The following is a 22,218-nucleotide window of genomic DNA, read 5'->3' on the forward strand; positions in this document are numbered from 1 at the left end:
GCAACCAAGATCAATTCAATCAGGAGGTCGAAGGATGGAACTTAGGTGTGCATAACTATAAAATTTTCATAGGTAGTTGTGATATGCAGGTACGTTTGAGAATTAATGAGCTCAATGGTACTTAAAAGAAGCAATAAATAAAATTCAGAATGTGGGATATTCCATAGGACAGAAAAACCTGGATCCTCAACAAATACATGGCATTTTTTGAAAAGGCAGCAGAGAAAAGGGAACTGTTTTAAATTAAAAGAGACCGAATAGATGTATCAGCCAAATGCAAACCTTATTTGGAACCTGATCAGAGCAAAACAGCTGTAAAAACACATTTGGGACAACTGGGAAAATTAAAACACAATGATATTAAGGAGTTACTATCAATTTAGTTGTCATAATGATATTGGGGTTATGTTAAGGAAAAAGTCCTCATTTGATAGAAATTTATACTGAGGTACTTGTCGGTGTACTGATATAATGTCTGGATTTGCTTTAAAATAATCAGAACTAGGGGCACCTGGTGGCTCAGTTTAGCCTCAGACTCTTGATCTCAGCTCAGGTCTTAAGCTCTGAGTTTGGGCCCCGTGTTGGGCTCCACACTGGGCATGGAGCCTACCTAAAATTAATAAATAAAATACTCAGAACTAGAGAAAACACACAAAGAAAGGTACCGCGATAGCTGTTGAAGTTGAGCGAGAGGCATAGGGGTTCACTGTAATATGCTCTTTACACTTATACATATTTGAAGTTTTCCACAGAAATTTGCTTTTTAAGTATACAAAGTCCTACTTCTTTCTTGAATAATTCAGTCCAAAAGCCTTTAAGGGTGCCAGGACGCTGGGATCATGACCTGAGCCGAAGGCAGATGCTTAACTTTAACCAGGTGCCCCACTGTAGACATATTTTAACCCCTACACTGCTTTTACCTGTTGAGGAGCAGTCACCTTGCTGCCAGAGAAAATTAAAAAATGATAGTATGGCTATATGACCTTTTAAAGATATGATCAACTTTTTTTTAAGATTTTATTTTTTAAGTAATCTCTACACCCAACATGGGGCTCAAACTCACAACCCCAAGACCAAGAGTCCCATGCTTGCTGACTGAGCCAGCCAAGGACCCCAATATGATCAGCTTTTAAAGTCCCCTAGAAACTAAAAGACTCACTTCTCTGCTGAGCACAGAGAAATTTAGGGGCTGCTCAAGTTCCTCACATAATTGGTAGCAAAGTTAGGACTAGAAGCTTTGTTATTCAGAGCTTCAGTTATCCAGTGAAATTTTTACCCATTATTGTTTCTCATGAACTCATGAACAATGCCCCTCACCTATACTATTCATTAGTCACTGTCCAGGTAACAAGGGTTACGCTCTCAGCTCGGGGAATTTAGAGTCCCATGAATAAGACTGGAATTTCAGTCATACCTGAAGATTCAGGAGAGTAGAAAATAGAATTTGAGAACATGGGAAAGAAGTACATTACACCAAGTGCTTATATTTCCCCATTATATTCATTATGTTGAAAACTATAAGTAGGTATCTTTGATTTAACTCTGAGGTCTCTAAAAGTCCCTCAGACGGTACATTTTTTCTTGTTTATTGCTTAAAGACATAAAAACTTAATCCTGACACACCTTAGTGGAAATATTAAGATCAAATTAAGTGTCCAAGTAACAGCTGAGATGTTGCTATAATTGTTAGAGACAGGTCTGACCCTTCTAGGCATCAGTATATAGAAATCTTCAGAACAATGGAGAAGAAACAATTCTCCAACCTGCATAGAAACCTTAAAAATGCCTACGTGTTAGGTATTTTGCCATCCTTTGTATTAAGGGAATCAACCATATAGATTCTTATGAAACTGTTACAACATGAACTGTACTAGTTCCAAAATTATACAGTATTTTTTCCTAATTCTGTATCCTCTGTGTGAGACTATAGATGATTCAACAGAATTTATTTTATATGTTGCATCAGGAAAAATAGGATGCTCCTTTGTCTACACCTATTGTTTATAGAGCTGGGAGTAGGGTGAGGTGAGAGAGGCACTTAGGTCACAGAATTTAAGAGAGTGGATGTGTCCTTAGATTTGGGCCCTCAGTGCCTCTCCCGCCTCACCCTACTCCTGGCTCTGTATAGACACAACATTAGAATCCATTAAGCATTTTTATATTTATCTCCTCTGACTCTTCCATTGGTGAGGAAGTGGCATTGCTAGGAGTCTCCCTCATGTCTCTTCACACTCTATTCCTAACTTCCACTACCCGTCTCTTTCTTAGAAACTGCACGTTTAAGCAAGAGTCTTGTTTCTACAGTGAGAGGGTCCCTGATTAATTCATTCATCCAGGTATGTTTATTTGATTTCACCCCAGATACAAAGTGGAGTTTGGGAGAAATCACAAAAGAAATGAAAAGTGTGATTCTTGACCTTGCGATGCCTGGAAATGTATCAGGGAGAAAGTAAAAGGCAAAGTCTAAAAATACAGAAAGTAACACTACAAAATGATAATGTGCAGAGAAGAGGTTGAATACAGCTTTAAAACCGCTGTAGGGTTGCCCCTTCAACAGCACGGTGGTTAGGAGCACTGGCCCAGGCGTAGTCCACCCTTCACAAAATCATAAAAAAAATACATTTACAATACTGCATGTACATTTATTGTAAAAATAAACAAACAAAAAACCCCCACGTGTAGGTGCCCCAGACTGTGGGCAGCGCTCTTCCCAGGTTGTGTTCCCCTGCCTGGAGGCTTGGGCTCAGCAGCCGCCACACTGGGAAAATTTATGGAAAACAATTTTGAGAAAGATAGTAAGATATTACCTATGAGAACAATTTCATTTTAGCTGAGCTTTCAACATCTGGTGCTTTTCTTAATGATTAGAATGTATTGCTATTTCAAAAACTACCTATTTTCTTTTCTTTTAAGATTTATTTATTTATTTGAGAGAGAGAGCAGCCACGTGTACAAGCAAGGCTAAGGGCAGAGGGAGAGGGAGAGAGAGAATCCTCAAGCAGACTCCCGACTGAGCATGGAACCCAACGCAGGGCTTGATCCCAGGACCCTGAGATCATGACCTGAGCTGAAATCAAGAGTTGGGCACCTAACCGACTGAGCCACCAGGGTGCCCCCAAAACTACCATTTTTTTAAAAAGATCTTCAAATACATTTTTGTGCTCTATCTGAATGAATATTTGCTCATCTATAAATAAAATTAAGAAAATAAAAGCCCCTCCCCCAAAAAAGATATGGTAGGCATTTATTTTTATTCCTATCAGCATATTTTTTGTACCACTGCTTTCTCTACTAAGTCAGGGGTCAACAAACTACTGTCTACAGACCAAAACTGGCCCACTGCCTGTTTTTGTATGGCGTGAGCAAGAAATTATTTTATATTTTCATATTGTTGAGGAAAAATCAGAAGAATATGATGTGAAAATTGCAGAAATTCAAATTTCAGTGTCTATAAATAGTTTTATTAGAACACATTCATGTTCATTTATATATTATCTATGGCTGTGTTTGCCTTATAATGGTAGTACCCCAATTAAGCAAAATGTTATTCCTCAATTTTTTCATTCTTCCCATTAGAAAACCTGTCTTACAAAAAATGTATTATTACTTTTAACAAAAATAATTTTTATTGAATTTCTAATCAAATACTATAATAATTTATTTTCTTTCATTAAAAGACTTAAATGTTTACAACATTATCAGTTTGGGAAGACAAAGAGTAAAAATGGAGCAAAGTGATCAAAAGACAAATTCAGAGACAGAATAAATGCAGCCTATTTAAATGCCTGCCTGGCTCTGGTGGCTGCTGCCAGAGTGCTGATTCTAAGCCTCAGAATAAGTAATAGTTCAAAATCTCCTCCAGCTTCAACATGACCCAGGGAGAGATTTTGGTGACTTCAAAGAAGACCTGGTGACAATACTTGGAATGCACAGTCTTGAGCCTAGTACAAAGATGCAAAATCAGCAGGATGTTCAACTGCTTGCCCAAGGGGTGAAGATCAGAGGTCTTGTAGCCACTGTAATACTCCAGGGTAGGAGCCCAGTGTCTGAACTTCTTCAGTAGAGGGTCAGGAGGAAGGAGTCAGCAGCTAGCTTGGAGGCCCTCTACTGGATATATTCCTATTCCTGCAGTCATCTCATGGATGATACCTAGCATATCTGCACAGGAAATGATAGGCAATGGGAATGTTGACATCAAATTTGAGGGTTTGCAGGTTGCTGACTTCCATAGTGAGCATCTCATCTTGCTTATAAATATCATCTAAAAATCTAATTTGATCCTATTCAATTTAATTTCCCCACTTTACTGTTTAGAGTCCTAGCAGCAGGAAAGCACTATTTCTAAATTCTGACTTAGCTTTTCTGTCACTTTACAAGTCTGTCAAATAACTGAGGTCAACTTAACTATAGAGAACCAAGATGATGGTATGCCTACGTACATTTCAAGATCAAAGGAAAATGATCTTGCATGAAACGCTGACCATTTCAGAGAGTGAACAAAGTGTGTGCAGAAAGTGGTTCCCAATCACAAAATTCCTGGAGAAATTAACCAGGTTAGGAGACATCTACAAGACTGGGTTGGATGCTTCCCTGCATTTCAGGGGTAGAAAAGTCTGTGAATTTAAGAATTAAAATCACACTTGATCTTACCCAAAAGGCCGAGAAGCGATTAAAATCGTAACTCTGGCCTTCACTTGGCTCAGAGGCTGAGCTTAAACTTCGTTTCCAAAAGAAGTTCTGGTTCTTGCTTCCAGGAGGCACGAGTGGGGTTTGCAATTCACCACTCCTCCGTGAAGTATTTCCTCCGTGAAGATGGGGGACAGGTTCCTCTCTGAGGATCAACAAAAGGAGCGTGGGACGTAGGAAACCTCCGCCAAGGGGCAATGATGAAGAGGGCCGAAGGGAGCGCGGAGCGAAGGGTATGAAGACGGTCGAAGACGAATGTCCAAGCAGCGTAGAAGACGTTTGAACAGTAGGGGGGTCACTGGTACAGACTCCTCTTCCGCGACCCCAGGGCTCAGGGCACGGAGGCGGAGCCGAACCACAAGCCCCGCCTCCCCTCTCCACCCACTGCCCCAGAGAAGCCTCCGCTGCCGGCGTTTCCCGTCCGCGCCCGCGCGCGCCGCGTCCTCGCCTAGCGATCCGCCGGAAGCGGAAGTCGCGGCAGAGGCGTTGCCGAAGCGCCTCGGTGGGTGGGCGGTACCGGCTGCCGCTGTGTCTGTGGTAACTGTCCGGCGTCGGGCCTTGGATCGCCCGTGAGGGCGTGGCTCATGGCCCCGGTGTCCCGGTCCCGTTATGTCGAGGACACCGCGGGCTCTCGGAGGTGGCGACGCAGCTCGTCGGGGAGCCCGCCGTCTGCGCAGGCCAGACGCTCCCCGTTGGGAGGCCGCGCCCGCTCTCACTCCCGCGGCCTCGAGGGCCTCAGGCCTCCGTGGGGAGGGTCGGCCGTTGGCGCCCCTTGCCCGCTTGGCCGCTGTCGAGAGCCGGCCCCGGCGTCCCGCAACTACGCGTTCTCATCGTCTTCCGTCTACTGTGGCGGGTACCGCTACCATCACCACGACTATGCGGGCGACCGGCAGTGGGCGGAGGAGCACGCGGAGGAGGAGGAGGAGAGCTTCCGGCAGAGGAGGCTGAGGGAGAGAGAGAGGATTGGGGAGTTGGGAGCTCCTGAGGTGTGGGGGCTGTCGCCAAAGTTTCCTGAGCCGGATTCTGATGAGCACACCCCCGTGGAGGATGACGAGGTCAAGACTCAGAAGACCAGCAGTTCAGACTCCAGCTCCGAGGGAAAAAGGAAGAAGACCAGTCGTTCAAAAAGCAAGAAAAAAAGAAAGAAAAAGTCCAAAAGGAAGCATAGGAAATATGCTGATAATAGTGATGGGAATTCAGACTCCGACACTGATTCTAGCTCTGATGATGATAAAAAGAGAGCCAAAAAAGCCAAGAAGAAGGAGAAGAAAAAGAAACACAGGGGTAAAAAAAACAAGAAAAAGAAGAATAAGAAGACTAAAAAAGAATCCAGTGACTCGAGCTTTGAAGATTCAGAAGGGGAGTTGCCGGAAGATACCTGGATTGGGCAGTCAAAGGTTGCAGATACCCTGGATCTGATAGGTCCGGAAGCACCTGTAATACACACCTCCCAAGATGAGAAACCTTTGAACTATGGCCATGCTCTGCTCCCAGGTGAAGGTGCAGCCATGGCTGAGTATGTAAGAGCTGGAAAGCGAATCCCACGAAGAGGTGAAATTGGGCTGACGAGTGAAGAGATTGCTTTATTTGAATGCTCCGGTTATGTTATGAGTGGTAGCAGGCATCGTAGGATGGAGGCTGTACGGCTGCGTAAAGAGAACCAGATCTACAGTGCTGATGAGAAGAGAGCCCTTGCATCCTTTAACCAGGAAGAGAGACGGAGGAGAGAGAATAAGATTCTAGCCAGTTTCCGAGAGATGGTGTACAGGAAGACAAAAGGGAGAGATGACAAGTAAGGACTTTTAACAACAATTTTATATGACCAAAATAGTGTGAAAAGACTTCATGGTGCTACCGTATCTACTCTGTTAGAAAGTCCTTCAAGAAAAAGCTGCTGTTTGAGATCTCTTTAACAATTTATTTTGTTACTTTTAATTTAATATGTGCACATGGCTTAACAAATATTCAAATACTACAGTTGGAGAGTTAATAAAAGGTCTTTCATCCTAGTCCCTGATTCTTCTCCTCAAAGAAATCTCTTCTTGATGAGATTGCACGTTGCAACCTTGCACGTTGCAGGTTAAAGGTTGGAGTTATTAACCTGAAGATTATTTTCCCTGTTGACCCTGACCTCTCTCTTGAAGGGCTTCATGGAGCCCTTCATTTGCCCCTAGCAGGACCAGAAAAACCCCAGAAAGAACAAAGGATTCAAATGAGTGTATATTTCTGGTTGCAGTTAACAGATTGAGTTAAAAAATAAAGGAGATTTATTGGTTCGTGTAACTGAAAAGCCCTGCAGGAAAATGGGTTTCCTGCATGGCTTTATGGGACCTTGACTTTTTTCTCTCCATGGGTCATTTTCCTCCGTAGCCTGGTTTCCCTTAAATAACAAAAGGGTTGCCAAAGGTCCTGAGTTTGGTTATATACTTCCTGGTCCACCTCTGAGGAGCGAAAACATTTCTGTCTTGGCATTCCAAACAAGAATCCTGAGATGACCCTAATTGGATTAGCTTAGGTCACATGCCCACTCTCATAAAAGGTACTGTTGTCACGGAGATAGGCCTACTCCTGGAGCTGTGAGTATAGTCAATTTATAGGCTACATGGGGAAGAAGTGGATACCTGAATGAAAATCAGGGTAATGTTGGGAAGGTGTATAGGCAACCAACAAATGCCCACTATAGTTTTGAATGATTTCTAAAAAACACAGTACATGTGCTGAAAGCCAAAATTTTCTTGAAGCTTGCTTTTGACTATTAGGGAATACCTGGCTGAAGGGGACATAGGGTTTATCCATCAAAATAGATCTGAAAAGAAAAGATGAAGGTCCATTGTGCTTGGGTCTTCCAAAGAGTAGATTAGGTGCCACCTTAGACTAAGAGGAGAAAGAAAAAAAATGAGAAGGTATTAAGAATGAAGTTGGTGGAGTTCACGAAAAGATCAGATCAGGAGGGACCTCACGGACAACAAAGTTAGCATTGAAAGGCTGGCTAGCTCCAGTGTTAGAGAAGACGTTAGAGTGAGCTCCACTCATGGTCCATGATAAAGCCTTCATTGTCATCCAGTGACATCTGCCTGGATCCTAAGACTTCATTTCATCGCTAAGCAAACTATCTCATTTGCAAAGGGGACCCCCTTTTCAAGGCTCAAGACCCTACTAAGCCCCACAGAGCTGAGGGTGAAGGGGTGGGGTTCTATAATCTCACAGGGCAGTATGAGGTGGAAGGGCACCTTCATCCTAGTAGATGACTTGATTGGCACTGGACCACACTACCTTGAGAATTTCCCCAGAGTATTGGGGAGCACTGGTAAAAGCCAACGTTACATATGTATATTTCTATCTTTAGAAACAAACCATACCACATTTCACCCATGAACTTACACCTTGCTTTTTTCACTTAATACATCTTGGAGATGTTTTAATCAATGTATATAAATATACCTTATTCTTTTTAATGACTTTATAATGTTCTATTGAATGAAAGGACCACATTTTATTGGATGTTTAAGATGTTTCTTATGTTTTGCAATTACACAGTACTGAAGTGAAAATCTTTGTGGGTATGTGAGAATATTATCTGTAACATTCTCATCTAGAAATAGAATTCTTGGGTCAAAAAGAATTATTTGGATCATCTAAAAATGGCCACCTATAAGTGGAGTTCTTGGATTAAATGGAAAATATTTATTAGGTGCTTTTTATATGCTAGGCGCTATGGCAGGTACTGGATATAAACCAGAGAGCAAGTTGAGTTTGATCCTTGCCATCCCAACAGAATTTTACATTCTACTGGAGGAGACAGACCTTTAAAAACTACCAGACAAATATGTATTAATTGCGGCATGCTGTGAAGAAAATAAGGGAGTAGAGACAATAATAGGGGGAGGTTTTTGATAGGGTGGTCAGGAAAAATCTAAGAATGTCACATGTTCTATGTGCTTTTACATTTTAATAGATTTTGCCACATTGCTTTGTAAATAAGATGTACCAGTTTACACACCTACATCACCAACAATATTGTACTTCTAAACCTTTTGATCTTTGCCAATCTAATAGGTGAAAAATGGCGTTTCATTTTTTCTTTCTTTCTTTTTTTTTAGAGAGAGAGAGCATGAGCGGGTCTGGGGGGGGGGAGAGGGAGAGGGAGAGACAGTCTTAAGCAGACTCCCCACTGGGTGCAGGGCCCAACATGGGGCTCAATCTTACAACCCTGAGATCATGACCTGAGCTGAAATCAAGAGTCAGATGCTTAACCAACTGAGCCACCCAGGCGCCCCTCGGATTTTTCTTTATTAGTTTATTCATATGATGGTTTAAAGTTACAGATTTCCTAATATAAAACTATGGGTTAAGTTTATTGGACTCATTTGTAGGTTTTTTATTGTTTAGAACAATCACTGGTCACATAATTTTCTATTTAAAATTCAGAATAATGAATAATATTTTGCTGAATATGTGGAAGCCGAGAGAAAAGCAGAAAGCATCATTACAAAAAGATAAGAACTGCTATCTTATGCTATAGCATGGTGGCATGACTTGTAATGCAATAGGGCCTCTACAGATCCTATAGAAGAAGAAGCTTTCATTTTGAATATCTTAAAAATGGACCTGATGGAAACATACGGACCACCATTTTGTTTACAAAAATAAGGATAATCCTGAAAAATGATAACCTCAAATTTGAAAATTGATTTTTAAAATTAGCAACATGTAGTCTGTCCTGTAAGATAGCATCTTTATTAATTCTTATCTACCTCTACCCCTTCCAAAAGATAACTACTTAAATTAAAAATGCAGACCTTGAATTTTTTTTAAAACTCTGCTTTGTTAAACTACATTTTGATTTTCTTTTTTTTTTTTTTTTTTTAAAGATTTTATTTATTTGACAGAGAGAGAGAGACAGTGAGAGAGGGAACACAAGCAGGGGGAATGGGAGAGGGAGAAGCAGGCTCTCCGCCAAGCAGGGAGCCAGATGCTGGGGGACCCTGGGATCATGACCTGAGCAGAAGGCAGACGCTTAATGACTGAGCCACCCAGGCGCCCCTACATTTTGATTTTCATGGGTTATTCAATACAATGCCAATCTAAGCCTTGATACTATGAGTGACGTTTAAGAAGCCAGCCATGGTAGAGAGTTTGAAAGGGGCAGTAAATTAAGATATATTTACTTCCTTTTTAAATTAAATTTTATGTTTATCTCTTACATAATTTTCAAAAAATATATAAGCCCTTCTTTAGAAAGAAAGAAAATCAGACATATGAGTTTTCTGTCAAAAAAAAAAGTTAACTTCTAATTAGTAAAGTATTTGCATTGACTGCATTTGTTTGCCTAAGGAAGTTTTAAGGTGAATATATTTAATTGCTGTTTCTAAAAGATACTTCCAAGCTTCTGGCACCCAAGGAGGAAATGTTAACTCTCCTTGTTGTCATGAAACATGTTTTTTTCTTTTGCTGTGATAATTTCAATGCTGAAAACACTGAATAAATTACCTGTCATAAAATAATGATTAGTATATTTAATGATATTTCAAAACTATCAACTAATTAAACAGAAGTTGTTTAGATTTTTAAAAGGATTTATTTTATTCAAAGACTAAAAAACAGTTTTTGGTAAGGTGAATAAGAAGGAATATTTCTCTTTTCTTCTGTAGAATTTTGTAAAGTGATATCTGATGTTTTTTTCCCCCTAAAACCTACATTCCCTGCAAAGTATTGCTGATTATACTTTTCTAGTAATCTACTTAATTTTCCATTACCTTAAATATTTCAATACAAATATATTTTCATTGTTCAATTTAATCTTCAATTCTTTGATACTACGAAAAAAAAGAAAAAAAACGCCGATACGGTGACATTTATTTTTGCCGTTGTGTTTGACGACTTTTTAAATTGGGGAGAAATGGAAAGGTACGTGTCTGTGTTTAATTTGTGAGTGAGCAAAGTAGAAATGCTGGTTGTTCATGGTAACAGTTAACCGAGCGGGCCTGTTTTCCCCTTAATAAAATCACCTTCGGCGCGCAAACGAGGGCCGCCCGCGCTCGCCCCTGCACGCCGCCAGTGGGCGGAGCTCCGCCCCTGCCGCAGCTCCGCCCCTGCCGCAGCTCCGCCCCTGCCGCAGCTCCGCCCCCTGCCGCGCGCCGGAAGCCGGACACCATCGAGCCGCTGTCCTCCCGCGTGCCTAGAGCGGAGGCGACGGTGCGCTGGGGAGCGGACGTTGGCGCTGGGCGAGGATCCCGGGCGGTGCTGGGTGCGTGGTGTGTGCGCCCCGTCTGGGAAGGCCCTGCAGACCCGGGCTGGGGAGCGGCTGGTGCCCTAGGCGCAGAGAAGCTTTCTGCGACAGATGGCCCGCAGGCCGGGTAGGGGGCCGGGGGCGTCCTGAAGCTGCGGATCTGCTGCCTGGGCCCAGCTTAGGCTGCACTTGTTTCATCCGTTGAGCGCAATTTTAAACAGGTGTGGAAGGTAAGCCTTAGAACGTAGTGCTTGAGCAGAAACCTGAAGAACATGAAAAGACCTGTGTGGCCTCTGGGGGCACGCGCGGTCAGGCAGAGGGAACAGCAAGTGCAAAGGCCTCCAAGCTTGCTTGGCATTCCCGAGGAATAGCAAGGAGCCCGGGAATGTAGACCCGACCGTGATGAACGGGGGCGGGGTGCGTAGAGGACGGTATCGAGAGGCTGGGGAGCGGGAGGAGGTGTGTAGAAGTGGGCGTTTTATTGTGGAAGTAATTTGGTCGTTTCTTGGTGTGAGGAATTTTTGGAGGATTTTAAGCAGAGGGAAAACATGATCTGATTTATGTTTTAAAGCGTCTATAGCTGGGAACTCACGACGAGATAAGACCGTAAGGCCGCAAGAATGGAATCAGGGAAACTCTTGCAAGTAATTCAGGTAGGAGATGCGGCTGTCTTGAACTTGCATGATGGTAGAAGTGGTTAGTCGTGGTCAGATTAATGATCTACCTGGAAGGCGGAGCCAGCGGTCTTTGCTGTTGGGTCAGATGTGGGTTATGAGAGCGAGAAGGCAAAGTCCAAGGGTTTAAGAGCTCTTGGAGGAAAGATCTGAGGTTGAGCTTTGGGATCTTGTGTAAGTTATTAAACTCTCCATGTCTCAGTATCCTTCTCTGTGCAATGAAGTTGGCAACTGTGTCTTGATACAGTTGTGTGAAGATTAAATGCATTAATACTCATAAAATACATAAAACAGTTGTGTTGGCTTATTGTTTTATTAGCTGAGACATGAAGGGTATATGGGCACTAATGAGAAAAAAAATTGGTGAGTTGAAGAGTGTTTGATGTGGAAGGACCCAGGAACAGGAAAGAGTATCATAAATTTGAGGAACTGAAAGTTCATTAGATCATAAGAAAATTTTAAGCCATATTAGATGTCTTTAACTTGATACTAAGGGTAGTGATGAGTCACTAAATGCAGTAAACGCACAGCAGAGATAGAGTCCTATCTTCTCTTTAGAAATATCACTGCAGTGTGGGAAATAGATTGGTGAGTCAGAAAGATCAGTCACGGTAGTCTGGATAGGAGGAGATGGTGGCAAGGGGGATGAAGAGGAGAGAATAGATTTGAGAGCTATTTAGGCAGAATCAATAGATCTTGATTGATCTGATGCACAAGATGTGAAAGTAGGCTGGAAGGGTCCATTTACCATATTATTTATTATATTGTGTTTGATGCATTTAGTCATGTCATAGAAATGACCACCACTAATTCAGCAATCTATGCTATGTATCTGTATTAGAGTTCTCCAGAGAAGCAGAACCAGTAGGAAATACATAGACATAGACACGTAGGGACAGATTAATTATGAGGAATTGGTTCATGAAATTACAGAGACTGGCAAGTCCCCAAGATCTGCAGGGTGAGTCAGTGAGCTGGAGACCCAGGAGAGCCGATGGTTTAGTTCCATTCTGAGTCTGAAGGCCTGAGAACCGGGAGATCCGATGGTGCAGGGACAGTAGGAAGTAGAAGGCCAGCAGTCTCGAGATCCAGGAAGAGCCGATGTTTCCATTTGAGTACGAAGGCAGGAAAAAAGCTGATGTCCCCGTGTGAAGGCAGTCAAGCAGGGAGAATTCTCTTACTTGGGGGAGAGTCAGCCTTTTTGTTCTATTGAGACCTTCAACTGATTGGACGAAGCCCACCTACATTATAGGGGGCGTCTGTTTTACTCAGTCCACTGATGTAAATGTTACTCTCATCCCAAAACACCCTCACAGAAACCCCCAGAATAATGTTTGACCAAATATCTAGGCACCCCATAATCAAGTTTTCACATAAAATTAACCGTTGTAATACCAAACTTTTATTTCTGGTTAATAATCATCACTTTCTTTGACTTTTTCATTTCTATTAAGAACAGTAGGATTTGGGGCGCCTGGGTGGCTCAGTCGTTAAGCGTCTGCCTTCGGCTCAGGTCATGGTCCCAGGGTCCTGGGATCGAGCCCTGCATCGGGCTCCCTGCTCCGCGGGAGGCCTGCTTCTCCCTCTCCCACTCCCCCTGCTTGTGTTCCCTCTCTCGCTGTGTCTCTCTCTGTCAAATAAGTAAATAAAATCTTTAAAAAAAAAACAGAATTTGACTTTTTAAATTTTAAGTCCATTTTTTGACCAATATATATATATGTATCTGGTGGGAGTTACCGTCCACATCCAGGACTATATACAGCAAACTGTATTTGGAGCCCAACCAGGTTTTATAGTGTTTTTAAACCCAAGAGCCAATTTTCACAATTAATTTAGGTGTCTGTTTAATCCAGAACAATGCCTCTTTTTATTCTTGTGAAATTGACTGTTGTAGATGAGCTGCATTCAGGATTTATCTGAAAGTCTCCTCATTAGATTCATATGAAACATTTAGTAAAAATGCTGCGTAAGTGATAAGGCACAAGGTCAGTTGTCTGACTGTTGGTGTTGCTGGGCTTGATCATTTGTTTATGGCTTCCAGATGTCTCCATTTTTTTTGTAATTAATAAGCAGTCAGCATGGTGGTTCTTGGAGACTGTGAGAATGTCCTTTCCCCCACTCCTTTTGCCCAGTGACTTTACCCATTTGTGGTCTTTGGTTCAATTAGTTATTTCATCAAGCTGCAAAATGGTGATCTTTTCAGATTTATTATTCCTGCTCTGTCAGCTGGCAATCTTGTGTAGAACAAAGTTTTCTCATTTTGTATGTGTGTTCCGTTTTTAGGAATGGTTGTTTTGGAGAGAAAGAAATTGATAGTAATTATTGGAATTGTATGAACCCAGCAAAGGTGTATTGCTGTGGTTACTGTTACTACTACAGCTACTGTTTCTGTGATTCTTTTTTTTTTTTTTTTTTTTTTTGGTAAAGATTTATTTATTTATTTGAGATTGGGGGGAAGGGGAGGGGCAGAGGGAAAGGGAGAAGCAGACTGACTCCCCACTGAGCAGGGAACCCGATGTGGGACTCGATCCCAGGACCCTGGGATCATGACCTGAGCCGAAGGCAGACACTTAACCGACTGAGCCACCTGTTTCTGTGATTCTTGTTTTTACATTTTCAGGAGGAGACGGTGAAAAGGAAGTTCTCCGGGGCAGAGAGCGCAAGCCGGCTGACGCTGGGGATGGCGACAGCACTGGCTAATGCCCATTCCCCAGCTCCTCTGAATCTGAAGAAGGAGGGGCTTCGGACAGTGAAGGAGGATCCCTGCTCTACTTGGGAACAGGGATTCAAGCTGCCAGGAAACAGCACCGGCCTTGGACAAGAACCGCTGTGCAAACAGTTCAGGCAGTTGCGATATGAAGAGACCACAGGACCCCGCGAGGCGCTGAGCCGGCTCCGGGAGCTCTGCCGTCAGTGGCTGCGGCCCGAGACGCACAGCAAGGAGCAGATCCTGGAGCTGCTGGTGCTGGAGCAGTTCCTGACCATCCTGCCCGACGAGCTGCAGGCCCGGGTGCGGGAGCAGCACCCGGAGAGCGGGGACGAGGTGGTGACTGTGCTGGAGGATTTGCAGCTAGAGCTTGGAGAAGCAGGACAACATGTGGTAAGGAGCAGATTCGTTCTTTTGCAGAAAAGCAGGAGCTGAGACCTTGGGCCGGACAGGTGGGCATGAGCTCAGTAGCAGGAGAACTGCTAAGCTTTGGTTCGGTTTCTTTCCAGTCTGGCTGCTCGAAGCTGTAGGTCAGCCTCCCCTGCTGTCTGCAGGGATGAACTGAACGTGCTGATTCCCCAGCCGCTTTTCCCCACCCCCCCGACCCCTGGTTTCTCTACTCCTTCCTCGCGTGGAAGTGTTTCCTGAACAGTTTCCGCCTGAGCCCACATGTCCCTAACTGTGCCTACATAACCGTCCCTAGGGCCCAGACCAGGCAAAGAAGCAGAAGATGCTCGCAGAGGAGGCGGCCCCTGTGGAAGCAGCGCGGGAGCCGCAGGTCCAGGCTGAGCGTGACGTCCCAAAGCCTGAAGACGAGAAGGGTAAGAAACAGCTGCATCTTCTCGCGTGTGACAGCTGGGCTTTGGCGTCCCCTCCAGCGGCCCAGCTTTTGTGTTTGTTTTGAGTCGGGTTTATTGAGGTGTAATCTACACACGGTAGAAATCACTCTGTAAGTGTCCGGGTCAGTGAGTTTTCACAAATGTGACAAAACTCAGTCATCTAATCACCGCCACAATCTAGGTCTGGAGGATTACTATCACCCCAAACATTTCCCCCCATCCTTTCCTTGGTGCTTCTGTTCAGCAGAAACCAAAGCCTCTCCTATACCACCCTTCATCTCCTCCTTCCTCCAGTTACCACGGGGGTGAAGAAACAAGGTTCGCTGGTTTCTCACCCGAGGCAAAGAACCCCAGCCACGTGGGCCAGTGCTCATTTTTTCTTGTGTCCTTCAAGTTGTTGTAGTATTATTACTGTCTTTTCTTTCTAAATGTCACCTAGATTGGTTTTTCACTATATTTTCTTTGTCACTGAAATTCCTCTTTGTTGTTTCCGTCCCTTACATTTTTTTTTTAAAGATTTTATTTATTTATTTGAGAGAGCGCATGCGAGAGCATGAGCGGCGTGAGGAGCAGGGGGAGAAGCAGGCTTCCCATTGAGCAGGGAGCCCGATGCGGGGCTCGATCCCAGGACCCTGGGATCATGACCTGAGCCGAAGGCAGGTGCTTCACCGACTGAGCCACCCAGGCGCCCCATGATGGGCTTATATTTTAAATATGACAAGTAAATATAGTCACAGTAGATCCTTGACACTGTCCCTTGCCCTCCCGGTCTGTTGAAAATGCTGTTTTACACTCAAAGTTTAGGTCGTTTTCCGGTTTCAGAGCTGCCCCTGCTTTTTAGTTGTTTATGTCATTAGATCATTGCTGGAAAAGGATCTCTCTTCCTTTAAGCCCTCCCTCCCCTGTGCGCGGCTGCAGGAAGATGTGCACAAGGTGCCTCGCACCGGAGTCGCTGTCTCTGGCTTCTCCTTGCGAGTCCTCCACTGTTTCCTTTGGCTCTCATGTGCTCTCCCTTTGCAGTTGATCTGCTGCCTTTATGTGGCTCACGGTCATGAACTTGCACTAGCTTGTTATTGGTGCTGCTGAGGACCTCTCTCTCCTGCTTTCTGTCTCATTCCAACTTTGCGTCCTCATTCAGGTTCCTGGCCTTGGAAGGCCCATTCTACTCACCCACCTGTGCCTGTGTGTCTGAGCTTGGGTTTTATTCAACAGACATTGCTTACGCTCTTTCACATACCAGACATATGAGCAAATTACTACAACATCAAGATACTCGGTATCTGTTGAGCCACACAGGAAAGCAACTGCTGCTGTCCAAGGAGATCAGGACAGTTCAAGACATTTTTGTGAACTTCATGTTACCCTTGAGGGTAAAACCCAGTGGCTTTGATCTGTTGGTGAGGACAGTGAGCCCAGAGGGTTTAGATTACACAGCCAATCAGTGATAAAATGGGTTCTGTGTCTGCATTTCTTCATTTCCAGTACTTTCTCTTTCTTATTGGCCCCAGGGCCCTCAGTTGGCCTTGCTTTTTTATACTCCAGCTGACAAACCATTTTCAAGAATGTACAGCCATGCCCTTTGAGACTGTTTGCTTGCTTGCTAACTTTGTGTGCTGTGTGTATGTCACATGATCAAGTTCAAACCATTTAAGATAAGCTGCCTCCTGCCACAGTCCCCATCCTCCCCCGAGCAGCCACTGTTAACAATTTCTTGTGTACCATTGCGTGTATATTCTGTGCAGATGCAAGCATCCACAACATTTCCACTTGGCACACATGGCGTGATTTAAATTTATTCCTCCTAATTGCAGATTCCCTTCCCTAAGCATCAAAAAACAAGTAATTGGTAGTATATATTTAATGTTTCAGATGAGGAGACAAAGATTGAGAATGGGAAGATGGTGGTAGAGACAGATTCTTGTGGAGGAGTGGAATCATCTGGGAAAGTATCTGAACCCATAGAACCTCGTCATGAGGACCCTAACTTGGAAGGGCAGCAGGTCAAGCCCAAGGAGAAGACTGAATATAAATGCTCAGACTGTGGGGAGGGATTCACCCAGCGCTCAGACCTGATTAGACACGAAGGGACACACACACAAGGGAAGCTCTGTGAATCTGAGGCTTGTCAGAGTCCTAGTCCTACTGCATATCAGAAAATCCATTCTAGAGAGAAAGGTCATCAGTGTCACGAGTGTGGGAAAGCCTTTCAGAGAAGTTCACACCTTGTCAGGCACCAGAAAATCCATCTTGGAGAGAAGCCTTATCAGTGCAAAGAGTGTGGAAAGGTCTTTAGCCAGAATGCAGGCCTTTTGGAACACGTCAGAATCCATACTGGAGAGAAACCTTACCTGTGCATCCATTGTGGGAAGAACTTCAGGCGCAGCTCCCACCTCAACCGACACCAGAGAATTCACAGTCAGGAGGAGCCCTGTGAGTGCAAGGAGTGTGGGAAGACCTTCAGTCAGGCCCTTTTCCTCACCCACCACCAGAGAATCCACAGCCACTCCAGAAGCCATCGCTGTAACGAGTGCGGGAAAGCCTTCAGTTTGACCTCGGACCTTATTCGCCATCACAGGATTCACACTGGAGAAAAGCCTTTTAAGTGTGCCGTATGCCAGAAAGCCTTCCGACTGAACTCCCACCTGGCTCAGCACGTGAGAATCCACAACGAAGAAAAACCCTATGAGTGTAATGAATGTGGCGAAGCCTTCAGGCAGAGGTCGGGTCTTTTTCAGCATCAGAGATATCACCACAAACACAGTCTGGCTTGATGGGGCATCCTCTCTGCAAGGAACATGACGGACAGTATGTTGACAAGCAAACAGCACTTTAGGAAGAGTCACTCCAGCCAATTCTAGCCTCAGAGAACTCCAGGGGGCCAAGCGGGAGGCTCTGTCCCTTCACTTGTGCTCAGCCTTGGACCAGAATGATTTGATCCTCGATGGGACTGTGGGAACAAGCAAAGCAACATTCTTCACTGCAGGACTTCTCTGAGCCTTTAACATGGTAAATGCATGATTGCACACCTCCCAAGTAGTAGAGAGCCTCATGATTGAGGGCTTTGAAGTCAGCAGTGAGTCAGTCAAGTATCCACGGATTTATAGGCTTGAACAGAACAAGAGCAGGTCAATATTTTTGCATCTGCTACAGCAACAGCTATAAAATAAAACTAATGATGTTTGGAAATACACCACTCTCAGAGTGCAGGTTAATGGTGGGCATTTTCCCCCACTGGTTTTACTAACCAACCCCTACTGGCATCCCCCCCACTTTCCCCACCCCCAGTCAGCAGAAGCATTTTGGAAAGCAAAGAAAATTTAATTTGACCACTTCCCACCCCATTCTTGCCACAATACTTCACTGATTCAAGTTGGAAATCAAGGTTTTACTTAAAGTGTGGAAGACATTTCATAAGTCATTTGAATGAATTCAGGTAGCAGCTGTCTTCCTTGATAACTCCGGTGCCAGGATAGTTGGCTCCTGCATAGACACTGTTTAGTAAGTGGGGAAAGAAATTAGACTTTTTCCATTTAATACTGATAATGCAATTTTATTTTATTTTTTATTTATTTTTTAAAGATTTTATTTATTTGAGAGAGAGAGCATGAGCAGGGGGGAGGGCGGAGGGAGAGAAGCAGACTCTCTGCTGAGCACGGAGCCTGACACAGGGCTCGATCCCAGGACCCTGAGATCATGACCTGAACCAGAATCAAGAGTCAGATGCTTAACCAGCTGAGCCACCTAGATGCCCCTAATAATGTAATTTTAAAATGTTGCTTGTTCTGGAATTCTTTGGAAGTCAATAAAGTCAGCTGGGAGGAGATCATGATTTTATACTGTGAATACCAAACTGTCCTGGTAACGATGAAGAGGATTGTGCTTCGGGGAGTCCACTCCTGAACCATCACTGCTTGCTGATTGTCATAGCTGCACAGGGTATTGTGTCTGGACAAAGTGTCTCAGCCACGAGAATGAACCCTCGTGTGTTGTTGAGGGTTTGGTGCATCTGCACATAGTTTAGAAACAAACGAGGAGTGACTTCACAAAAGCTTGTTTTTCTCTCAGGTAGAAAAATCTGGAGTCATGCAGCCCAGGACTGATAAAGTGGTTCCATGACACCACTAGGGACCCTGCTGCTTTTCTGCTCCAACATCCTGGTGCACACCATCCGTCCTGAGGTTGTCACATGATGCTTGGTAGCTGCTGAAGCTCCAGCCATCACATGCAAAATGCAGACAGAGGCAGGAGAAAGATGCCTCCCAGCTCGGCCAACCCTCTGTGAGCAGCCTCCCAGAAGTCACTTCCACACATATGCTCAGGCCAAAACTTGGGAAGGGGAGTCTGGAGAGCGTGTCTTGTTGTGGTTTGCGGAGTGCCCAGCCAAAAACTAAGCTGCTGTCACTAGGAAGAAAGGGGAGCATGAAGGCTGGAACAGGCACTTTGCAGTCTTTGACCCACTTCCCACCTGCTGCGTGCGCTGTGACCAGGTGCCACCGTTATACCATTTCCTGGAGGAGGACCAAGTCTGTGGTAGAAGCAGTGCAACTTTTGTGGCACTAAAGAATTTCATGGGAACAGTCATGTTCCATTCCTTAGGGAGTCGTAAAGCTATCTGTCTTTCAATCTGCCGATGAATAAAATTAAGTTGATATCAGGGATTTTCTCCCAAGTGTCTTGACGGCTGTGCTGAGGTCAGTACCTAAGCATTCAGCTCTGTGTCATAGTTTAAATCTATTTGATTCTGTTCTGTTTTAGAAGGAAAGAACAGAGAATGTCTGTTTCCTTCTCTGTTAAGAAGGAAAAAACGGGCGCCTGGGTGGCTCAGTCGTTAAGCGTCTGCCTTCAGCTCAGGTCATGATCCCGGGGTCCTGGGATCGAGCCCCACATCGGGCTCCCTGCTCAGCAGGAAGCCTGCTTCTCCCTCTCCCACTCCTGCTCCCCCTGCTTGTGTTCCCTCTCTCGCTGTCTCTCTCTGTCACATAAATAAAATAAAATCTTAAAAAAAAAAAAAAAAAGGAAAAAAATCTCATGAAAAAGCAATGACGACAAGAGTCAAAGTATGAAGAGTGATATACCCTTAAATATCTGGAAAATTTAGCTTTCTTTGTGGTGCTTCTGTAGTACACGCATTACAAGTTTCCTAAATTCCTTGATACCTTAACCAACCTAATCAACCTTAACCAACCAATACCTAATGGGGAGGGTAAGTGGGAGTGGGGGCAAGAGAATCTCAAGCAGGCTCCACGCCCAGGACCCCGAGATAATGACCTGAGCCGAAATCAAGAGGCAGGTGCCCCTGGATACAGGTATATTTTAATAACATGCTTTTCATTTCTATTCTTGAAGATTATAGAAACATTGAACAAAGGGCAAAATGTTACAACAGATCTTGATGAAGGTTTTGCTTGCAATGTAACACATGATAGATGCTCTAGAAGGAAAGCTGAAAGTCTATTCAGAGGGCAGCAACCCAGAAAGGATGAGCTGTATTGCAAAGTATCTTCTACTGATCAGCTTTTCTGTTGGGATAGTATCCTATAATGTTCAAAAAAGAGTGGTACTTGTCTGTCTTCATTTCCTGTTCACTCTCCTGTTTAAAAAACTGATAAAGTTATTAATAAGTGTGCCATTATAAATGTAGTATGGAAAAACAGGAAAGGGAAAAATAAAGCACCCTAATTTTCACCTGTCAAAAATAATCACTGTTTAATGTGCATATATACACACACATACTCGAATTGTGATTAGTCATTACTAATAATTTCTGTTTAATTTTTAATATCATAATTGTCCATGTTTATCTTCATAAATTCTTAATAAATTAACTCTTGTTTATTATGATAGAAATTCATATATTTTGTAAAAACCTTGAAAAATGTAAAGAAAGCAAATCATCCTGCTTCATGGGCCAGGTATAATCCCTTAATAAAGTATTTTGAGATACTGATCTTTTTTTATGCGTAGAAACACTTTACTTTTCTACTGGATTTCATATCATGAACAGTTTTGATTTGTAAAAGAAAAGGACAGTCCATTTGCCTATCTGCCCAGTCCATTCTAGACCAGTTCTGCCATGATCCTGGGTGGGCAGCTTGCCATGTGACCCTTCTCTGACCACTGAGGTTTGGATCGGGTGGGGGACCCCTAAGCCAGGCTTGGTCATTTGGATACCCCCAGAAGTTCGATATTGGGTCACAGATTCTGGTTCATCTCTGTTAGACATTTGAACAAGAAACTGATCTAGAGCTGGAACCATTTTTGTGGTCACATAAAAACCAAATAGAAACAAACCAGCCTAGTGAGAAGTAAAAGAATGAAAGCAAGTCCTGAAGCTGGGACCCTATGAAGGCTCAGCGCAACTCAGGATAAACGACTCTGGCCCTCAGCTCCTGAGGTCCATCACACTCCCAGCTGGTCCTGGGAGTCCAAGGAACACCCTGTTTCCTTCTGTTAAAGGTTTCTTTTAAGTCATTTTGATTGGGTTTCTGAACCTTGCTAACAAATAAACCCAAAAATCCCTGATTAAGACACCCAGATAACTAAAAGTCTTCATGGAAGATCATTTATTTTTATTTAAAAAAAATTTTTTTAAAGATTTTATTTGAGAGGGTGAGCAAGAGTACAAGCAGGGGGAGGGGCGGGGGAGAGGGAAAAGCAGACTCCCTGCTAAGCAGGGAGCTGATGCAGGACTGGAACCCAGGACCCTGATACGACCTGAGCTGAAGACAGCTGCTTAACCAACTGAGCCACCCAAGCATCCGGAGATAATTTTAATATAGGTTGCACAATATTCTATGGTGTATGTTCCCATTGTTAGTCGTTTAGTTTATAGTTTGTCACCACAAACACTTCAGTAAACATCCTTGGACATAATAGCTTTGCTCACTTTGTAGAATTCTTTTCCTTCATTCAATTCCTGAAAGTAGGATGAATGAGACAAAGGGGTAGGCACATTTTCTAAGGCTTTTGATTCATTTGCCGGATTGCCCTCCAGAAGGGTTATACTAATCTGTGCCTTCTGTTAGCAGTCTGTGAAAATGCCCGTTTTTCCATACCCACATCAAACCTGGGAATTATTCTTTT

General features: G+C 43.7%; 2 protein-coding genes across 3 annotated transcripts; both read left to right on the forward strand.

Annotated features, from left to right (window-relative positions):
- Positions 1-3,979: 3,979 nt before the first annotated feature.
- NKAPL (NFKB activating protein like) lies at positions 3,980-6,878 on the forward strand. The gene has a single exon (XM_036111033.2). It carries the CDS (start codon positions 5,271-5,273, stop codon positions 6,480-6,482), a length of 1,212 nt encoding a protein of 403 aa, XP_035966926.1. The 5' UTR covers positions 3,980-5,270; the 3' UTR covers positions 6,483-6,878.
- Positions 6,879-10,880: 4,002 nt separating this feature from the next.
- Positions 10,881-21,082, forward strand: ZSCAN26 (zinc finger and SCAN domain containing 26). Of its 2 annotated transcripts, XM_036111024.2 has the most exons (5): positions 10,881-11,145; positions 11,487-11,568; positions 14,210-14,689; positions 15,000-15,117; positions 17,005-21,082. In XM_036111024.2, exons 2-5 carry the CDS (start codon positions 11,536-11,538, stop codon positions 17,904-17,906), a joined length of 1,533 nt encoding a protein of 510 aa, XP_035966917.2. In that variant the 5' UTR covers positions 10,881-11,145; positions 11,487-11,535; the 3' UTR covers positions 17,907-21,082. The 2 variants fall into 2 exon arrangements, with proteins under 2 accessions (XP_035966917.2, XP_077911936.1); XM_078055810.1 differs by lacking the exon at positions 11,487-11,568.
- The last annotated feature ends 1,136 nt before the right edge of the window (positions 21,083-22,218 follow it).

This window comes from Halichoerus grypus, chromosome 9 (assembly GCF_964656455.1).
Source record: "Halichoerus grypus chromosome 9, mHalGry1.hap1.1, whole genome shotgun sequence".
Lineage (NCBI taxonomy): Eukaryota > Metazoa > Chordata > Mammalia > Carnivora > Phocidae > Halichoerus > Halichoerus grypus.